Source organism: Elephas maximus, chromosome 5 (assembly GCF_024166365.1).
Source record: "Elephas maximus indicus isolate mEleMax1 chromosome 5, mEleMax1 primary haplotype, whole genome shotgun sequence".
Lineage (NCBI taxonomy): Eukaryota > Metazoa > Chordata > Mammalia > Proboscidea > Elephantidae > Elephas > Elephas maximus.
In genome coordinates, this window is record NC_064823.1 from 125,032,895 (window position 1) to 125,049,493 (window position 16,599).

General features: G+C 39.3%; 1 protein-coding gene across 4 annotated transcripts in view; it reads left to right on the forward strand.

Annotated features, from left to right (window-relative positions):
• Positions 1–16,599, forward strand: part of ARAP2 (ArfGAP with RhoGAP domain, ankyrin repeat and PH domain 2) — a 247,799-nt gene that overhangs the window by 79,492 nt on the left and 151,708 nt on the right. For all 4 annotated transcript variants that reach the window (XM_049886379.1, XM_049886382.1, XM_049886381.1 and 1 more), the window contains exon 8: positions 10,868–10,988. In XM_049886379.1, coding sequence (XP_049742336.1) covers positions 10,868–10,988 — 121 coding nt within the window. The remainder of the gene's footprint in view (positions 1–10,867; positions 10,989–16,599) is intronic.

Here is a 16,599-nt window from a genome sequence, read left to right on the forward strand (position 1 = left end):
ATCCTATCACTGTCAGAGTTGTACTTCAGGATAAATGTTGAGATGTTCTTTTTAATGATGAGCGTGACGCCATTCCTCTTCAATTCGTCTTTCCCTGCATAGGAGGCGATATGTTTGTCTAATTCAGAATGGCCAATACCAGTCCATTTCAGCTTATTAATGCCTAGGATATAGATCTTTTGTGTGTTCCATATCATTTTTGACATGACTTTGTATGTTCCACATTCCAATTATTACTGTATGTTTGCAGTTGTTCCTTCTCATTTTGTGTTGTGCCACATCAGTAAATGAAGGTCCAGAAAGCTTTTCTTTATCTACATCATTGAGTTTGACTCTACTTTGAGGAGGCAGCTCTTCCCCAGTCAAATTTTGAGTGCCTTCCAAACTGAGGTGCTCTTCTTCCAGCAGGAAATCAGACAGTGTTCTGCTTCTATTCAGAAGGTGTTCAGTGGTCTATTTGTTTTTAGATGTAGATCACCAGGTCCACGTTCCTATCTGTCTTTGTCTAGAAGCTCTTCTGAAACCTGTCTACCATGGGCAACCCTGCTGGTATTTAAAATACAGGTGGTATAGCTTCCAGCATCACAGTAACCCCCAAGCCACCCCCGTATGACAAACTGACAGATGAGTGATGGTTCTACTGCCTTATATTAGTGATAATTGTAACCTGAATAGAGATTTAGACTCCACTTCACTTGTATTTTCAGTGCTGCAGGCCATAAGAGTATGTGCCTTTCAAAAGAAAGTAACTAACACACACTGCAACATCAGTGTGTTATGGTGCTAAGAATAAAAAGTTTTTTTGTTGTCAGTTGCCACAGAGTCAGCCCCCAACTCATGGTGATCCCATGCATGATGGGAGCTCATGCACAACGGGAGTAGACCTTTGCACTGGTTTTCACTGGCTGATTTTCAGATGTAGATCCCCAGCCTTTTTTCCTAGTCAATCTTTGCCTGGAAGCTCTACTGAAACCTGTTTAACATAAAAGTGACACACAAGCCTCTACCAACAGAAGGGTGATGGCTGTGTTGGGGTGCATTAACCTGGAATTACACCCATGCCTCCCTCATGGAAGACAAAAATTCTACCTCTGAACCACCAAAAACAAACACAAAAACCAAACCCTTTGCCGTTGAGTTGGTTCCGACTTAGAGCAACCCAACAGGACAGAGTAGAGCTGACCCGTATGATTTCCAAGGAGCAGATGATGGATTCGAACTACTGACTGTAGCTCACTGTAGCTCTTAACCACAGCACCACCAGGGCTCTGGGCTGAATCACCACTGCTCTCAAAAGGTTTAGAGAATTGCTTAGTGTTTATTTTACAGTGATCCACATAAGGCATCAGATTTGAATGTGATTTGCAATATGGTGGGATAAATTATCTTTCAACTTTTTTTACTGTGATGAAACTGTACACTCCAAAACATTTACCAATACAAAAATTTCTGCATTTACTATGCAGTGACATTGATCACATTCTTCATGTTGTGGAGCCATTATTGCTTCCCTTTTCCATAGTATTTCACCAGCATTAACTTACACTCAGTATCCCCCAAGCAAGAGCTCCCCCTCTCACCCTTCTTCCCACCCTTGGTACCCAGTGCCCTCGAGTCGAGGTAACCACTATTAATTTGTGGTTTCTATATATTTGCTTATTTTATATAAGTGAGATCATATAATATATGTCCTTCTGCAACTGGCTTATTTCACTCAGCGTAATGTTTTCAAGGTTCGTACATGTCATAGCATGCATCAGAACTTCATTTCTCTTTGTTGTTGTTAGGTGCCGTCGAGTCAATTCTGACTTATAGCAACCCTATGAACAACAGAACAAAACACCGCCCGGTCCTGCACCATCCTTACAATTGTTGTTATGCTTGAGCTCATTGTTGCAGCCACTGTATCAGTCCACCTCGTTGACCCTGTACTCTGCCAAGCATGATGTCCCTCTCCAGGGACTAATCCCTCCTGCCAACATGTCCAAAGTATGTAAGACACAGCCTCACATCCTTGCTCCTAAGGAGCATTCTGGTTGTACTTCTTCCAAGACAGATTTGTTCGTTCTTTTGACAGTCCGTGATATGTTCAATATTCTTCGCCAACACCACAATTCAAAGGCATCAGTTCTTTGGTCTTCCTTATTCATTGTTCGACTTTCACATGCATATGATGTGATTGAAAATACCATGGCTTGGGTTAGGTGCACTTTAGTCTTCAAGGTAACATCTTTGCTTTGCAGCACTTTAAAGAGGTCCTTTGCAGCAAATTTAGCCAATGCAATGCGTCGTTTGATTTCTTGACTGCTGCTTCCATGGCTGTTGATTGTGGATCCAAGTAAAATGAAATCTTGACAACTTCAGTCTTTTCTGTTTATCATGATGTTGCTCCTCGGTCCAGTTGTGAGGATTTTTGTTTTCTTTATGTTGAGGTGCAGTCCATACTGAAGGCTGTGGTCTTTGATCTTCATTAGTAAGCGCTTCAAGTCCTTTTCACTTTCAGTAAGCAAGGTTGTGTAATCTGTGTAACACAGGTTGTAAATGAGTCTTCCTCCAATCCTGATGCTACGTTCTTCTTCATATAGTCCAGCTTCTCATATTATTTGCTCAGCATACAGATTGAATGGGTATGGTGAAAGGATACAACCCTGATGCACACCTTTCCTGACTTTAAACGAATTAGTATCCCCTTGTTCTGTCCGAACAACTGCATCTTGATCTATGTAACGGTTCTTCATGAGCACAAGTAAGTGTTCTGGAATTCCCATTCTTCACAATGCTGTCCATATCATTTCTCTTTACAGCTGTGTAATATTCCATTGTAGGTATATACCACAGTATGTTTATCCAAAATGAACTTTGGCTCTTTTGAAAAGTGCTGCAGTGAACATTGGTGTACAGGTTTCTGTTTCTGGTCCTGATTTCATGCCTTCTGGGTATACATCTAGGGTTGGGATTGCTGAGTCGTGTGGTAGCTCTATGTCCAATTTATTTTTGTTGTTAATTTTTTTTCTTTAATTTTGTTGTTGAGAATATACATAGCAAAACATACACCAATTCAACAGTTTCTATAGGTACAATTTAGTGAAGTTGATAATTCTTCGAGTTGTGCAACCATTCTCACCTTCCTTTTCTGAGTTGTTCTACCTGCATTAAAATATATTCTTTGCCCCCTAAGGTTCCTATCCAGTCTTTCGAGTTGCTGTTGTCAATTTGATCCCATATGCGTAGTTCTTAAAAGGGCAGAATGCTCAGGGAGACCTTTCTTACTAGTTAAGCTAAATTGTTGTTTGGTTTTAAGAAGACTTCATCGGATATTTTTAGTTAAAGGTTTAAAGATTATTTCAGGCCAGTAGTTTTGGGGGTTCATCTACTCTCTGTGGATCTAGAAAGTCCGGAGTCCTTGAGAATTTGAAATTCTCTTCTGCATTTCTCCCCCTTTTGATTAGGATTCTTCTGTAGAATCTTTGATCAACATGTTCAGCAATGGTTGCTGGACACCAACCAGTTCTTCTGGCCTTGTGGCAAGGGAGGCAGTTCTTCACAGAGGCAATTAGCTGCACATTCCATATCTTCCTCTTGTTCTGGATTCTCCTTCTTCCTTTGTTGCTCCAGGTGAGCAGAGGCCGGTTGTTATGCCTTGGATGTCGAGGATGAATATTTTTAAAAGTTAGTTTTCTGCTTTAATAATTGTAGCTTGCTTGGTCATGTGAATATTAAGAGAGGATACAAAGTAGTCACCATATCTGATGGAATCTGACTGCTGGTTTTCTTCAGCAGCTTACGTTCTCTGGTTTGATTGATATAAGTAAGAAAACAGTTCATGGAGTGAGACAGGCTTCCTAGCCTTGAGGCTCTGGTGTTGGTGGTATTATTGTCCTTGTTGAGGAGAGAGAATTCCTAATAACTGTCCAACTGGACTGTTCTTCTCTCATTGCATTCTTAGACATTGATGGAATAAAAGTGACCCTGGCTTGGTTTGAAATTGAGATAAAAAATCCGTATTAAAATCAGTTGTTACAGATCATTTAGCTTAACATCAAACTTTTGTCGTTTCAGTTTGTCTCTTTTGTCACTTTATCTGTTTACTTGCCAAATGATTGGTTTCCTCTTGGTAAAAAGTCTAAATACTGGAGTGGGGGTTTACTAGAAGGAGGTTGAGTTTCTGTTTTTGTTGTGCTCCTTCTGGGGAAAGGGATGGGTCAGTGGATTTAGAAGAGGGAATTTCAAGACCATTGAAGCAGAAGGCAGAATTGTGGCCATAGCTGCTATCTGGCAGCTTTAGTGGTTATGTGGGCAGAGTGGTTGGGTGTTCTCATGTTTAAATGTGCGCTTGAAGAGCATGTGGTTTTGTGCTCTGGAGGGAAATGTGCAGACTCATCTGCTCCCCTCATTTTGTTCCATTTTCTTTAATACTGCCCAATCATTGTCTCTGTAAGGACTTTTCCATTGTATCACAGAAAATGGTATTATCTCAACAGCCTTGATGTCTTATCACCTGCTAAGAAATATAACTCATCCCCATTCTCACTCAGTGTGGGCACAATTGCCCTGTGGTCATTTCGTTGTCTGGAAGTGGTAGGTAAATGACAGACTTCATCTAGATATCTGTATGTTACAGGCTTCAAGGAATGCTTTAAAATTTCTTTCCTTAAGGAAAATTTTATACTTTGAAAAATGAATTTATTTTTGAGCTTGTTGTCATTTGAGTATTTTTTTTTCCTATATTATCTCTATTTTGTGTTGTTATAAAAGAAATGTAAAATGAACTCTACTGTGTTAAAAAAATTATCAGATTTATCTTGGAATCTCATAAGAGATTGTAAATGAGTTGTTACAGAAACTAGAACTTCCTGAGGTTAAAATGACATATTTAGTTTGTGAAGTGCATTTGTTCATATCTGGGTAATTTAACTATTCATCTATTACTCTTCTGTAAGTACTGCCCTGTTAAATTTAATATCATTATTATAGGCATCTAGGTGACCTATTTTTTTTTTCTTCAAGGAATTGTTTTTTAATCTTTTTAAAGAGATCTAGATGAAGGAGAAATCACTTTTATTCTTCTCTCCCTACTATGCTGCCTGATTTTTCTCTACTGAAAAATAGGTTAATGGTAATACTTTATTCAACAAAGTTAATTCTGTCGCTAAGGATGTATTTTTATAAGTTCTAATTCTTATGCCAACTGAAATTTAAGCATGGATAATGCATGATGTAAGGAATGAGGTGTAAATGTTTTTGGACATTCTAAATTTTCCAGGCTCTGGTCTCAGCCACTACATATTTGTAGGTAGAGAGACCCTTGTACTGTTCACAAAGGTACTGTGCCCCTTCCCTCCTCATAGGCTGCCTAGCAAAGACACTGTCATCTCTTCTCAAATCCTAGAGCACTTAGTTGTTCTTCCTAATATGACCATTTAACCTACCTACATTTATTAGGTTTTTATTTTTATTTTTTGGTTAAGCTAATCATGTCATGTACTTCTCTGTAATTAATTTCTCCCAAATTTGAATATGTTTTATGTGTTTCACCCCCATGTCTTTTCCCTTCTACCTGGAACCTCCCTAGGCATTGCCATCCGTCAAACCCTGTGCAAACTTCATAACCCACCTTGTTCTCCTCCTCCGTGAATCTTTATCTCTTCCAACGGAATGACATTTGAACAATAATATGCAAGAAAGTTTAAGATGAAAACCAGCTAAAAGTGGGGAGACAAATCAGAGTGTTGCAGTAAACTAGACCTTAATGTCTTAGGTTATAGATTAATGTATAGGCTTAGTGGAAGGGATAGAGAAGTGAATTGAGAAAAATAGTAAAAATGAAGAACTGTCGGAGTTTGGTATTGCAACCAATTGCACATGGGATTTATTTATTCAGAAAATGTTTATACAGTACCCACTCTGTGAAAGGTGGTGAAGAAAATAGATGGGATACACTGTCTAGTTAAGGAAACTGCATTAATAAAATGGTCACACAAATAAGTATAAAATCTCCATCATAATCATTAGTAATTGCTCTAAAGGAAAATTCTAGGTTGCTTTTACCTGAAATCAGGGTGATCTGACCTAGTGAGGGCTGAGGGCCTGAGAGAGGCAGCTGATTAGAAAAGCTTTCTTCAGGAGCATATATTAATGCTGAGACATGAAGGATGAGGAGACAGTAGCTAACTGAAGATGGGTATGAAGAATATTCGCTGCAGAGAAAATAGCATGTGCAAAAGCTCTGAATTGATCAGAAACACCATAGGTTCATAGAACCTCAAAAAGGCCAATGTGGATAGAATTCAAAGTTGAGAGTGGGGCTGGGTGACAAGTTAACACTGTAGATGTAGGAAAAGTTATGCAGATGTGATAGCACAAATCAAAGACCGTTATATCCTATTTAATAAAGAGTATGTGATTTTAGAAGAATGGTATTTTAATGGACAGATCTAGAGAGGATATGTTTTCAAGGGGTGATGAATTCAGTTTTAAAGTTCAAGGTGCTTACACGACAGTTGTATGTCCCTTTGATGACTTGAGGTATGGGCGTGGGGTTGAGTTAAATGGGAGAAAGAAGGATGGACGGAAGAGATTTTAAAATTTTTTGTGTAAAATTGATAGTTGAAACTGAGAAAAGATTGTCATTCTTAGGTAGAGAGAATAAAGACAAAAAATGGAGAGTAAAGAGAAATAATAAGTCATTTTATAGATGGACTCTGATAGAAAGAATGGGAGAAAGATGTGGAATAGAACTTACATTCTTAAAAAGTCCTGACTTACTAGACCAGTTAAGTCTAGAGGACTGCTTGAGACTATTGCCCTGAGATACTCCCTAAAACTGAACTGCAGTTATCCTGTGCTGTCATTTTTTAGTGAAATAACAGATTGCAATACAAAATAAAGGATATTATGCATGAATACAGTGCTCCATTAAAAAATCGTCTATATGAGACCAAAAGGTCAACAATTACCCTGAAGCAAAGATGAGAAAGGGGGTCGAGAAACGAGAGTACTAGAAACAGAACAACCAGAAACGAGAGTACTAAAAACAGAACAACCAGAACACAATGAGAATTTTGATACATTGCAAAAAATGTAGCTAATGTCACTGAGCAATCTGTGTAGAAATTGTCAAATGGGAACCTGATTTTCTATGTAAACTTTCACCAAAAACACAATGAAATACTATTTTAAAAAAGTCATTTTCGAGGTACATGCTTTTTGACCTCATTTCTATATGAGGTTGCCCATTCATCATCCTGAATCGTAGTTCCAATAGCAAATACAATTTTGGGGCTGCATGGGAGGAGATAGGAAAATCATAATGGCAGTGGCATTTAAATGACTCTAAAGAATGGATACAATTTTGAGGTATTCCTAACATGCGTTTAGTGATGGGGCTCCGAACACAGCCAGTGATGGAGAGATGCTGTCAGAGAACTAATGGGAAACCAGGATGGTGTAGTATACATCTCTCCAACTTTCAGAAGAGGATGATACAACCAGCCAAACATCATCTCGCTGACTGCAACTATGCTTGACTTATCTGCTATGGCAGGAGATTCTAGTCGGAATATGGACTTGGTACTTGTTCTCTGCATGGAGTGATTTAGTATATTTTTTTCCTAACCAGTGATTTCAGACACTTGGGACCTGCTCAAAAAGGACCTGCTCCCCTGTGAAAGGGGAGAGAAGAAACCCCATAGGCGCATGAACATATGCAAGTTGCCTCAAAATCCAAAGCAGCCATAAAGCTACTAGGATGAGGACTCCAGTCAGTAGTATAAACCCCTTTATGGGTGCTACGTCTGTCCAGTCTGGTTGAGTTGTACACACGAAACACAAAGGGTTGGCAAATGAAACCCATTATTAGTAAATGTAGAAAGCAAACCACAAACAATAGATTTATGGGCAACCACCCTACCCCACCCCTATGCATGCCCCACTTTGTACCATAGCAGAGGAACCTGCTTATGTCTCAAAGAGGACCTGTTTACCTTAAAACTGATGTCCACTCTTAGGTCACTGGGTGGGCATGCCTTGGCTCGGGTGTCAGCAGGTGTACCCTGGTTCAGGTGCTGTGTTCATGTTGCCGATTCAGGTATTGGGTTGTGTGGTGTGGGTGTGCTTGCTCTCTCCGTCTCTCTGTGGTTCCTCTTGGCTAGCTCTGTCTCTGTCACTGACTGGTCCAGCTCTCAACCAGCAGCCTCCGGACAACCCTGGGCCAGCCCCAGCTCTAGGTCTGCATCACGACAGCTCTCGAAGCAGAACTCCTCTGTGGGGGACCTCAGTCTCAGTGGACAGGCTCTCTGCGCTCCCAGCAAGCTCCCTATGCTCCCAAGTATTACAGCTCTCAGCTCAGCTGAGGCTTCTGCTGTGCTGCCTTTTCAGTAGGCCGGCTCAGCCTCACAATGCAGTCTACTCTGCTCTAAGAGCTGGTTTGGCCTCACACATCCGCCATTGAGTCACTCTAGGCTCTGCTGCACTCTCCACTTTGGCTCCACTGCTGCGTTCTTGCCACCACCATTTTTCTTAATTTTCAGTGTTACGATTCAATGTTACACAGCCCTTTACCCATGTTACAGCTGTTTGACCTGGGCCTAGGATGTTCTCAGTGTGGAGACCACATGTCCAAAGGACTTGCTCTCCTCTAGGTGCTTGTTGATTAGGAGGTCCCCAAAACCTCGGTGAGATTGGCCATTTGTACAGGAGAACTCCTTTTCAATTTTAATGTCAGGTCTTCCTAGTGGGATCACAGCCCAAGGAATCCTCTTACATGGATTGCAAACCAAGGCCAGAAAGGCAACATAAGGGAACCCATTGTACCCCCATAGGGATGAGTCTAAACTCTTCTGATATTCCAGGCATTCTGTAATGTGGCCTTGGTGTATGATTTCAGCCTCATCTCTCTCTTTTTTTTTTTTCTTAATTTTGATCGTGCTTTAAGTGAAAGTTTACAGATCAAGTCAGTCTGTCATATAAAAAAATTTATGTATACCTTGCTAAATATGCCTACTTGTTCACCCCCTAATGAGACAGCACACTCCTTCTCTCCACCTTCTACTTCTGTGTCCATTCATCCACCTTCTGTCCCCCTCTGCCTTCTCATCTCACCTCCAGACAGGAGGTGCCCACACAGTCTCATGTGTCTACTTGAGCCAAGAAGCTCACTCCTCACCAGTATCATTATCTATCCCATAGTCCAGTCCAATCCCTGTCTGAAGAGTTGGCTTTGGGAATGGTTCCTGTCTTGGGCTAACAGAAGGTCTGGGGACCACGACCTCTGGGTTCCTTCTAGTCTCAGTCAGACCATTAAGTCTGGTCTTTTTTCGAGAATTTGAGGTCTGCATCCCACTGCTCTCCTGCTTCCTCAGGGGTTCTCTGTTGTGTCTTCTGTCGGGGCAGTCACGCGTTGTAGCCAGACACCATCTAGTTCTCCTGGTCTCAGGCTGAGTAGTCCCTGATTTACAGCCTAATCTCTTTTGACTCTACGCTATGACTCCCTTTATTTCTCTACTTAAAAAAAAAAAAAAAGTCGCCATCAAGTCAATTCAGACTCATAATGACTCTTTATACATCTGGGGGTGTAGCTCAGTGGTATAGTGCGTGCTTTGCATGTTTGAGGTCTCAGGTTCAATCCCGGACACTTGCACGGATGTTTGTTCTAAGGAGCAGTAGTTAAGTTCTCAGCTGCTAACTGAAAGGTTGGCAGTTCAAACCCACCAGCTGCTCCATAGAAGAAAGATGTGGCAGCCTGCTTCCGTAAGGATTACAGCCTTGGAAACCCTCTGGGGCAGTTCTACTCTGTCCTGTACGGTTGCTGTGAGTCATTATGAGTTCTCTACTTTACACCTCCTTTACCTACTCTTTCTGGGCAGGATGGCACCCATTTATTTATCTATTTGGGTAAACGTAAGGTTTCTCACATTTGACCACGTCTGTGGAAACACTCCTGATTCCTTTTAAGCAGAATTTCCATTTTTGTACTCCTATGTCCCTTGGTTTGTACTCAGTTTTAAACTTTTCTCTCATTTCATTATATGGTTTCTTATTTAGAGATTCTTTGAATGTATAAACCCTGTTTGAATTTCCTTTCCCATACCGGGCTTAATAAACATTACATCCTTAGTAAGTAGTGGAAATTATGGAGTGGTTATCATGCCAACTTCTTTAGGAAGGTCCAGGCAAATGAAGACTGAGAACAACTTGAATCTAGGAGTGACCTTCTTGAGAAAAACTGTAATACGTGTATACCAGTTGCAAACAACCTAATTCCCGCCCCCCTCCCCGACTTTTTATTATGAGGGGAGAGGGTAAAAAGTAAAATGCTGTAGCGTAAGGTTAAGATTCTCATTATGAGAGCATTGAGTGATGTGGCTAAGTGATGCACTCTAGCAGTTTGTTGTCTTAGGTGTATAACCTTATACACAATATGTAGTGGCAGTAGTTCTGAAACGGTTCAGCTACAGTACCTGGTGTGGCCAGCAGATGCCTGCAAACACCATAAAATGATTTTGGGCAGATTGTTTTTTTTTAAAAAAATATGCTGCTGTTACTTTTTTTGTTGTTGTTACTTTAGAACTGTATATTGCTGTTCTAGTAGGGTTTTTTTTTTTTTTTCTTTGCCTTTTAATTCCAGATGAAGAGAAAATTGAAAAGACATCTCTCTTAAAAGAAAGGGGGAATTTAATATTTTCCATTATGGGATATTAAGCCAGTGTGTGAGCGTGCATACTATTTTCATGTCATTTTTAAAATTTAGACTGAAGATATAAAAGGGAGACAATAGTAAATATTTTTTGCCATTCTCTTTTTGAGCAAGATCAAGAGAATTCCATTTTAATGTGTCTTCTGTATCTGTCTTTTCTTTTAATCAATACAGGAGATGTATTCAAAAGGAATAATTCCCCTTTCTGCTGTATCTACAGTACGAGTTCAAGGAGACAACAAATTTGAAGTTGTTACAACACAAAGAACTTTTGTTTTTAGAGCAGAAAAAGAAGGTAAGATGATTTCTTTATTCCTCTAAAAACATTCACAGACATTAAATTCTGTCCAGTCAGAAGATGGATAAATCAGTTACATTAGAAATGTAAAGAAACCTTTAAATAAATTTATTTCTAAAAATTTGTATTTTTATGATTCATTTTTTTGAATGCTATAATGCTAAAACACAAATAAAAAGCAAATGCCAGCAAGTTGATTCTGACTCACATTGACCCTATGCAACAGAGTAGAACTGCCCTATAGGGTTTCCAAGGCTGTAATCTTTATGGAAGCAGACTGCTACCTCTTTCTTCCATGGAGTGTGGCTGGTGAGTTCAAACTGCCGACCTTTTGGTTAGCAGCAGAGTGCTTACCCACAGTGCCATCAGAGCTCCTAAACATAAATAAGTTAACTAGTAATTTGTTGTTTGTTTACTTATTTCATGAGACAAATATTTAGTGACACTCTACTCCTAAGCTCTGAGGACACAGCAGTGAAAAACGTAAACAAAAATCTCTGTCCTCAAGGAGCTCACACTTTAGCTATTGTTTTGATAGTGCAAAATGGGTATTTATGCAGGTTTTTTCTTATTAAAAAGTTGATTTTATGTAGGTTTATGTATGGAAAACTTTAGCTGAACACTTAGGCACAGTAATCATTCTCTAATAGATTTTGGGGCATCTTTTATATTTATTGAATCCTTTTTACCTTCATCATCTACTATGGATCACTTTATGGTGAAAATTGATCTAGAGATGGCTTGTGGTTTCTGTGTGAAGAAAAGGTGTACGGAGAGGTCTTTTCTCACTCATTTTTTGGGGGGATGCAGAAGGCCAGGGAAATTAAAAGTTCTCTTGTATAATTTCATAGCAGTTCGAATCCACCAGTCACTCCTTGTAAACTCTGTGGGGAACATTCTTCTCAGTCCTATAGGGTCGCTATTAGTTGAAATGGACTCCACGGCAGTGGGTTTATTATGTCATTGTTGTGATTTGCACTAGTTTTAAATAATATAGGTAATGCCATCTATTACTATTACTAAAGAACTCCCCTTATTGCTTAGGATAATCAGTACATGAGTCAGTCTCGCTGCTGTTCACACTGGAGCAGTATTTTTAAACTATGGATCACTGCCTCCATTCATGCAATCAACTTAGTGGTATATGACCATACCAAAAAAGAAAATAGATAAATAGAATAAGGATATGAAAGCACATTGCTTTTAGTAAGCATCGTGAAATATACATATGTATATATTGTACATATGTAACATAAAAAGTGTTTAAGGACTTGGTATTAAAAAATGTTGGAAGCTGTAGCCTTTGAGCAGGGGTCAGCAAGCTGTGTCTTGAAGTGTAAATCTGACCTGCCACCTGTTTTTGAAAATGAAATCTTACTGGATCACAGCCACTCTTATGAATTTGCATGTTGCCTGTTGCTGTTTTGTGGCTCAATGGCAGAGTTGAGTAGTTATAGTAGAGACCATACATATGGCCAGTAAAGCCTTAATTATTTGCTGTCTTACCGAGAAAAAGTTGACCAGATCCTTGTTCTAGAGCATTTTATATAGAATTGCCTATGTGAGAAGATAGTTTTTGTGAATCATTGCCTGAAATTCAGAAAGTTGTCCACAGTTGTGATACTTAACATGGGACTTACATTTGAAACCACAGTTTTTCTCTTTCTGTGGTTCTTTGAAACACACCATATTTCTCTCAGTTGACTGTCACGGTAGTCTTTCATTTTGCCTCTGTTTCCACTGTCCTGTTTCTTTAAGGTGCTTATTACCTTCCCCATGGGCCTTTCAAAGTGAATTTCACATATGCCACATAGCCTGTGAATAGACATGCTCAATAAAGCCTTCAACTTTGTGTGAAAATCTGTTTAGCCATATTTACTTGCTACAGTTAAAAGTTAAACAGACACATTTTATTTAAGTAGAATGTATCAACCCACACATGCTGAAAAGTTACATGCTTATAGTAAGCCCTTTGATTTATGGTTCATCTTTGTAATGTAAACTTATTATAGGTATTTTTATTAATTTTGAAAGAAATTATAGTTTGTTAAGTTTTAGGTCTTTAGTTTTTGAAACCATAGAAATACTTCCACAGTAGAAACTGAGACTGTATCGACATGGAATTATGAATAAATTATTTTCATTGAAAGTCATTTTTAGATAGTAAAAATTCACCCCTAAAGTCATCAGTAAATTATTTTGTTTCTCTGTATCTCAGTTTCCTCATTTATGAAATTAGAGTAATATCTGCTTTATAGAATTATGTGGGTGTGTGTATTTAGTATGAACCCTTCAGTTTTATTAAGTGGTCTTCCTCCCGTATATGTAAGTAGTTGATTATTTTCCATTTTGTGGGAAGTAGGAAATCAGAGTAGAATTGCCTGATAGGATTTCTAAGGAGTAGCTGGTGGATTCGAACTGCTGATCTTTTGGTTAGCAGCCGAGCTGTTAACTACTATGCCACCAGGGCTCCTAGGAAACCAACCATAGTGGCTTATGAAAAATGTAAGTTAAAGAACATTAAGACAAATTAGAATTTGCCCCTGCCTAATCAAAAAGTGGAAACCCTGGTGGCGTAGTGGTTAAGTGCTACGACTGCTAACCTAAAGGTCGGCCGTTCAAATCCACCAGGCACTCCTTGGAAACGCTATGGGGCAGTTCTACTCTGTGCTATAGGGGCCCTATAGGGTCGCTATGAGTTGGAATCGACTCGACGGCAATGGGTTTTTTTTTTTTTTTTTTTTTTAAATCAGAAACCAAGATCAAAGTTTAGAACAGAAAGAGGAAAGAAGTGGTTTGACACCTTACCGAGACAGATTCTTCACTTTCAGTGAAAAGGTGTTGAGTAACCTGTGTACAACAATAGTTATCTTCCACAATGTTTTTGTCCAAAGAGTGGACATGACTTAGTTATACAAAACATCTTGGTGCAGTCCAGTGTAGAAAAGGTGAAAAGGAAGAAGTGTTTGTATACTAGCCATTTCTAAGAATAAACTAATAACTGCTTTTTAGAGTTTACTTGGTGCCATGAGCAGTGCTGAGTTTTGTTTTTTTTAATGTACATTGTCATTTAATTCCTCACAATTCAATGCTGTAGGATATTTATCCTTTTTACAGATTAGAAAATTGAGGCTTAGGGATTACATAACTTGCCCTTAAGTATTGGAGCCAGAATTCAAACCACTGTGACTCCAGAACCAATGCTTTTAACAGCTATTCTTTGCCTCCCCTGAGACTAGTGTCACTATTTCTAAACTGCTGCATCACCCACTGGCACTACAGTCGGACATCTTTACCCACAAGTTTTCTAAGGCTTCTCTTTTTTGGGAGTGAATTATTGGAAATAATAACTTTAAAAATACTATTCCTTAAGTAGAAAATTTTGTCTGGTTCCTCATGTCCTCAAGCAGAACCATTGGAATGGGTCAGGTCATAACAGCTAATGGTATCTCCAGTCAGTTTTGGTCATTCATGAAGCTGTGTTACCTGTTGCAGGTGATTTTTTGAGTGGCCAGCTCTTATCATTAGAAGAGGGCTCAAGAATTCTGAGTGGTCAGTGTCTTTCCAGGGGCATTTTCAGTACTAGCTCTTCAACTGCAGGTCCTGTTGGAGGTTCCCTGTATTTCTGGCCACATTAGTAAATATAAGGCCCCTGAAAGACAGTCAAGTCTGTCTGTCTCGCAGCTCTGTGTTTCTAGATGGCAACTGCAGCCCTCTAGTGGCAGCTATGATAATGCAAAACCTTTTTTTTTTTTTTTTTAAAGACTACCTCTTATAAGAAACATATAAATTTCTCTTAGTTGTTTTGGGCAAGCAAGCTTACTTTTGAGATTTTCAATGTTTTTACAAGCAAGAGATGGTACATTTGATATCCCTTTACTTTCTTGTGATATTTAGTCTCAGGTCCCTTAGTGTCTACTTTGTAGACTTCATCAAGGTCTTCAGGAAGTTTCTGACATAAGGTAATTCAGGAACTTGGCTAAAACTCTAAATGCCTTTAAAAATATTTATTATGGCCCCCACATACCTTTTTAAAGCAGATTTTGTGGTTTTAAAATTGCCTATACGGTGACTGTTCCCAAATGTGTTTCTCCATCTTCAGCATCCCCCTTGAACCCCAGAATCATAGATTCAGCTGCTACTTGACATCTCAACACGGATGTTTCATAACATCTCAAACGTCCTATGTCCAAATTCCTATCTCCACATTCCTCGGCAGACCTTCCTCTCTTGTCATCTTCCCCATCTCAGTAAATCTTTCCAAGTGCTTAGGCCATAAGCGATGGTGTCATTCTTGAATCTTTTTCCATCTCTGATATTTCATCCAGTCCATCAGCAAATCTTGTCATTGTCACTTTGGAAATATGTCTGGATTCTGACCAATTCTCAACACCTCCACCACTACCGCTCTGGAATAAACTACCACTTTATAGGGTCTCTGTGAGTTGGAATCCACTTAATGCCAGTGGATTTTTTTTTTTTTTTTTTATGTCTAGATTATTGCAGTAACCTCCCTGGATCCACAACAGTCATATTTTCAACATGGTTCTTGGAGTGATGCTTTAAAAGAAAGTCACATCCTGTCAGTCTACTTTAAATGCTCCCTTGTCTTTCAATCTCCCTGAGAGTAAGTCCTTATGGTACCCTAACACACCTGTGTGATCTGCCCTTCTGTCCTTGTCTCCTTCCGTGCTCTCCCTCCATTTCAACTACAGGGGCCTCATGTTCCTTGAACTTGCCAAGTCTGCCACTGGCTTGGGGGCTTGATACTTGCCATTGTCTTTATCCTGGAATGCTCTTCTCCCAGCCCTTCTCCTAGCTTGCTTCATTACTTCCTTCAGACTTTTGTTCAGCCATCTCCTTCCTGCAGCTTTTTCTACTAACCTGTAAAAAACAGCAGCCCTTCCTCCAGCTCCTCGCATTGTCTACACATGTCGTTCTGTGCTTTGTTTTCTCCCGTTGCCCTTACTACTGTGTAATACATTATATATCTACATTTTATTGCCTTTTTCCATTCACTAGAGCATAAACTCCAGGAGAGTTTGACCTTTGTACGTCTTGTTCACTGCTCCATTCCTCATATTCAGATCAGTTTCTGGAACAGAGTGGGCATTCAGTAAATATTTGTATGAATGAATGGTTATTGATTTCAAGACCAACTCTGGTGTCAAGACTTCTTCCTCTAATATCGATCCTGGGTTACAGTGAGGGATTTTTTGTTAGATTATATTATCATATGAAAAGTAAAAGCCCAACTAAACTTTGTTAGAATATGGTATCGATACTTTGCATGTCCCTTAAGTAGTAATCCTCAGTATAATCAACCTTTAGTGACCAGTGAATGTGCCATTCCGGCTAAGTCCAGAAGTTCAGAGAATATGAAGTCTCTTCTGTTGAATTTATTTTATTTCCTTTTTTTGATCCTTACATTATAAGCTGACATGTCTGAAAACCTTAAGAGCTAATTTAAGATTGAGAGGACTGATAGTATCTTTTGTTTACACTCTAGTAAAATCAGAAGAATGTGGCCGTTTAAAATGTTATTCTTTGTTTTCCCTGCTACCCTGACCTCTTTTCCCAGCCTGTAATGTTATAGTCATAGCAAAGC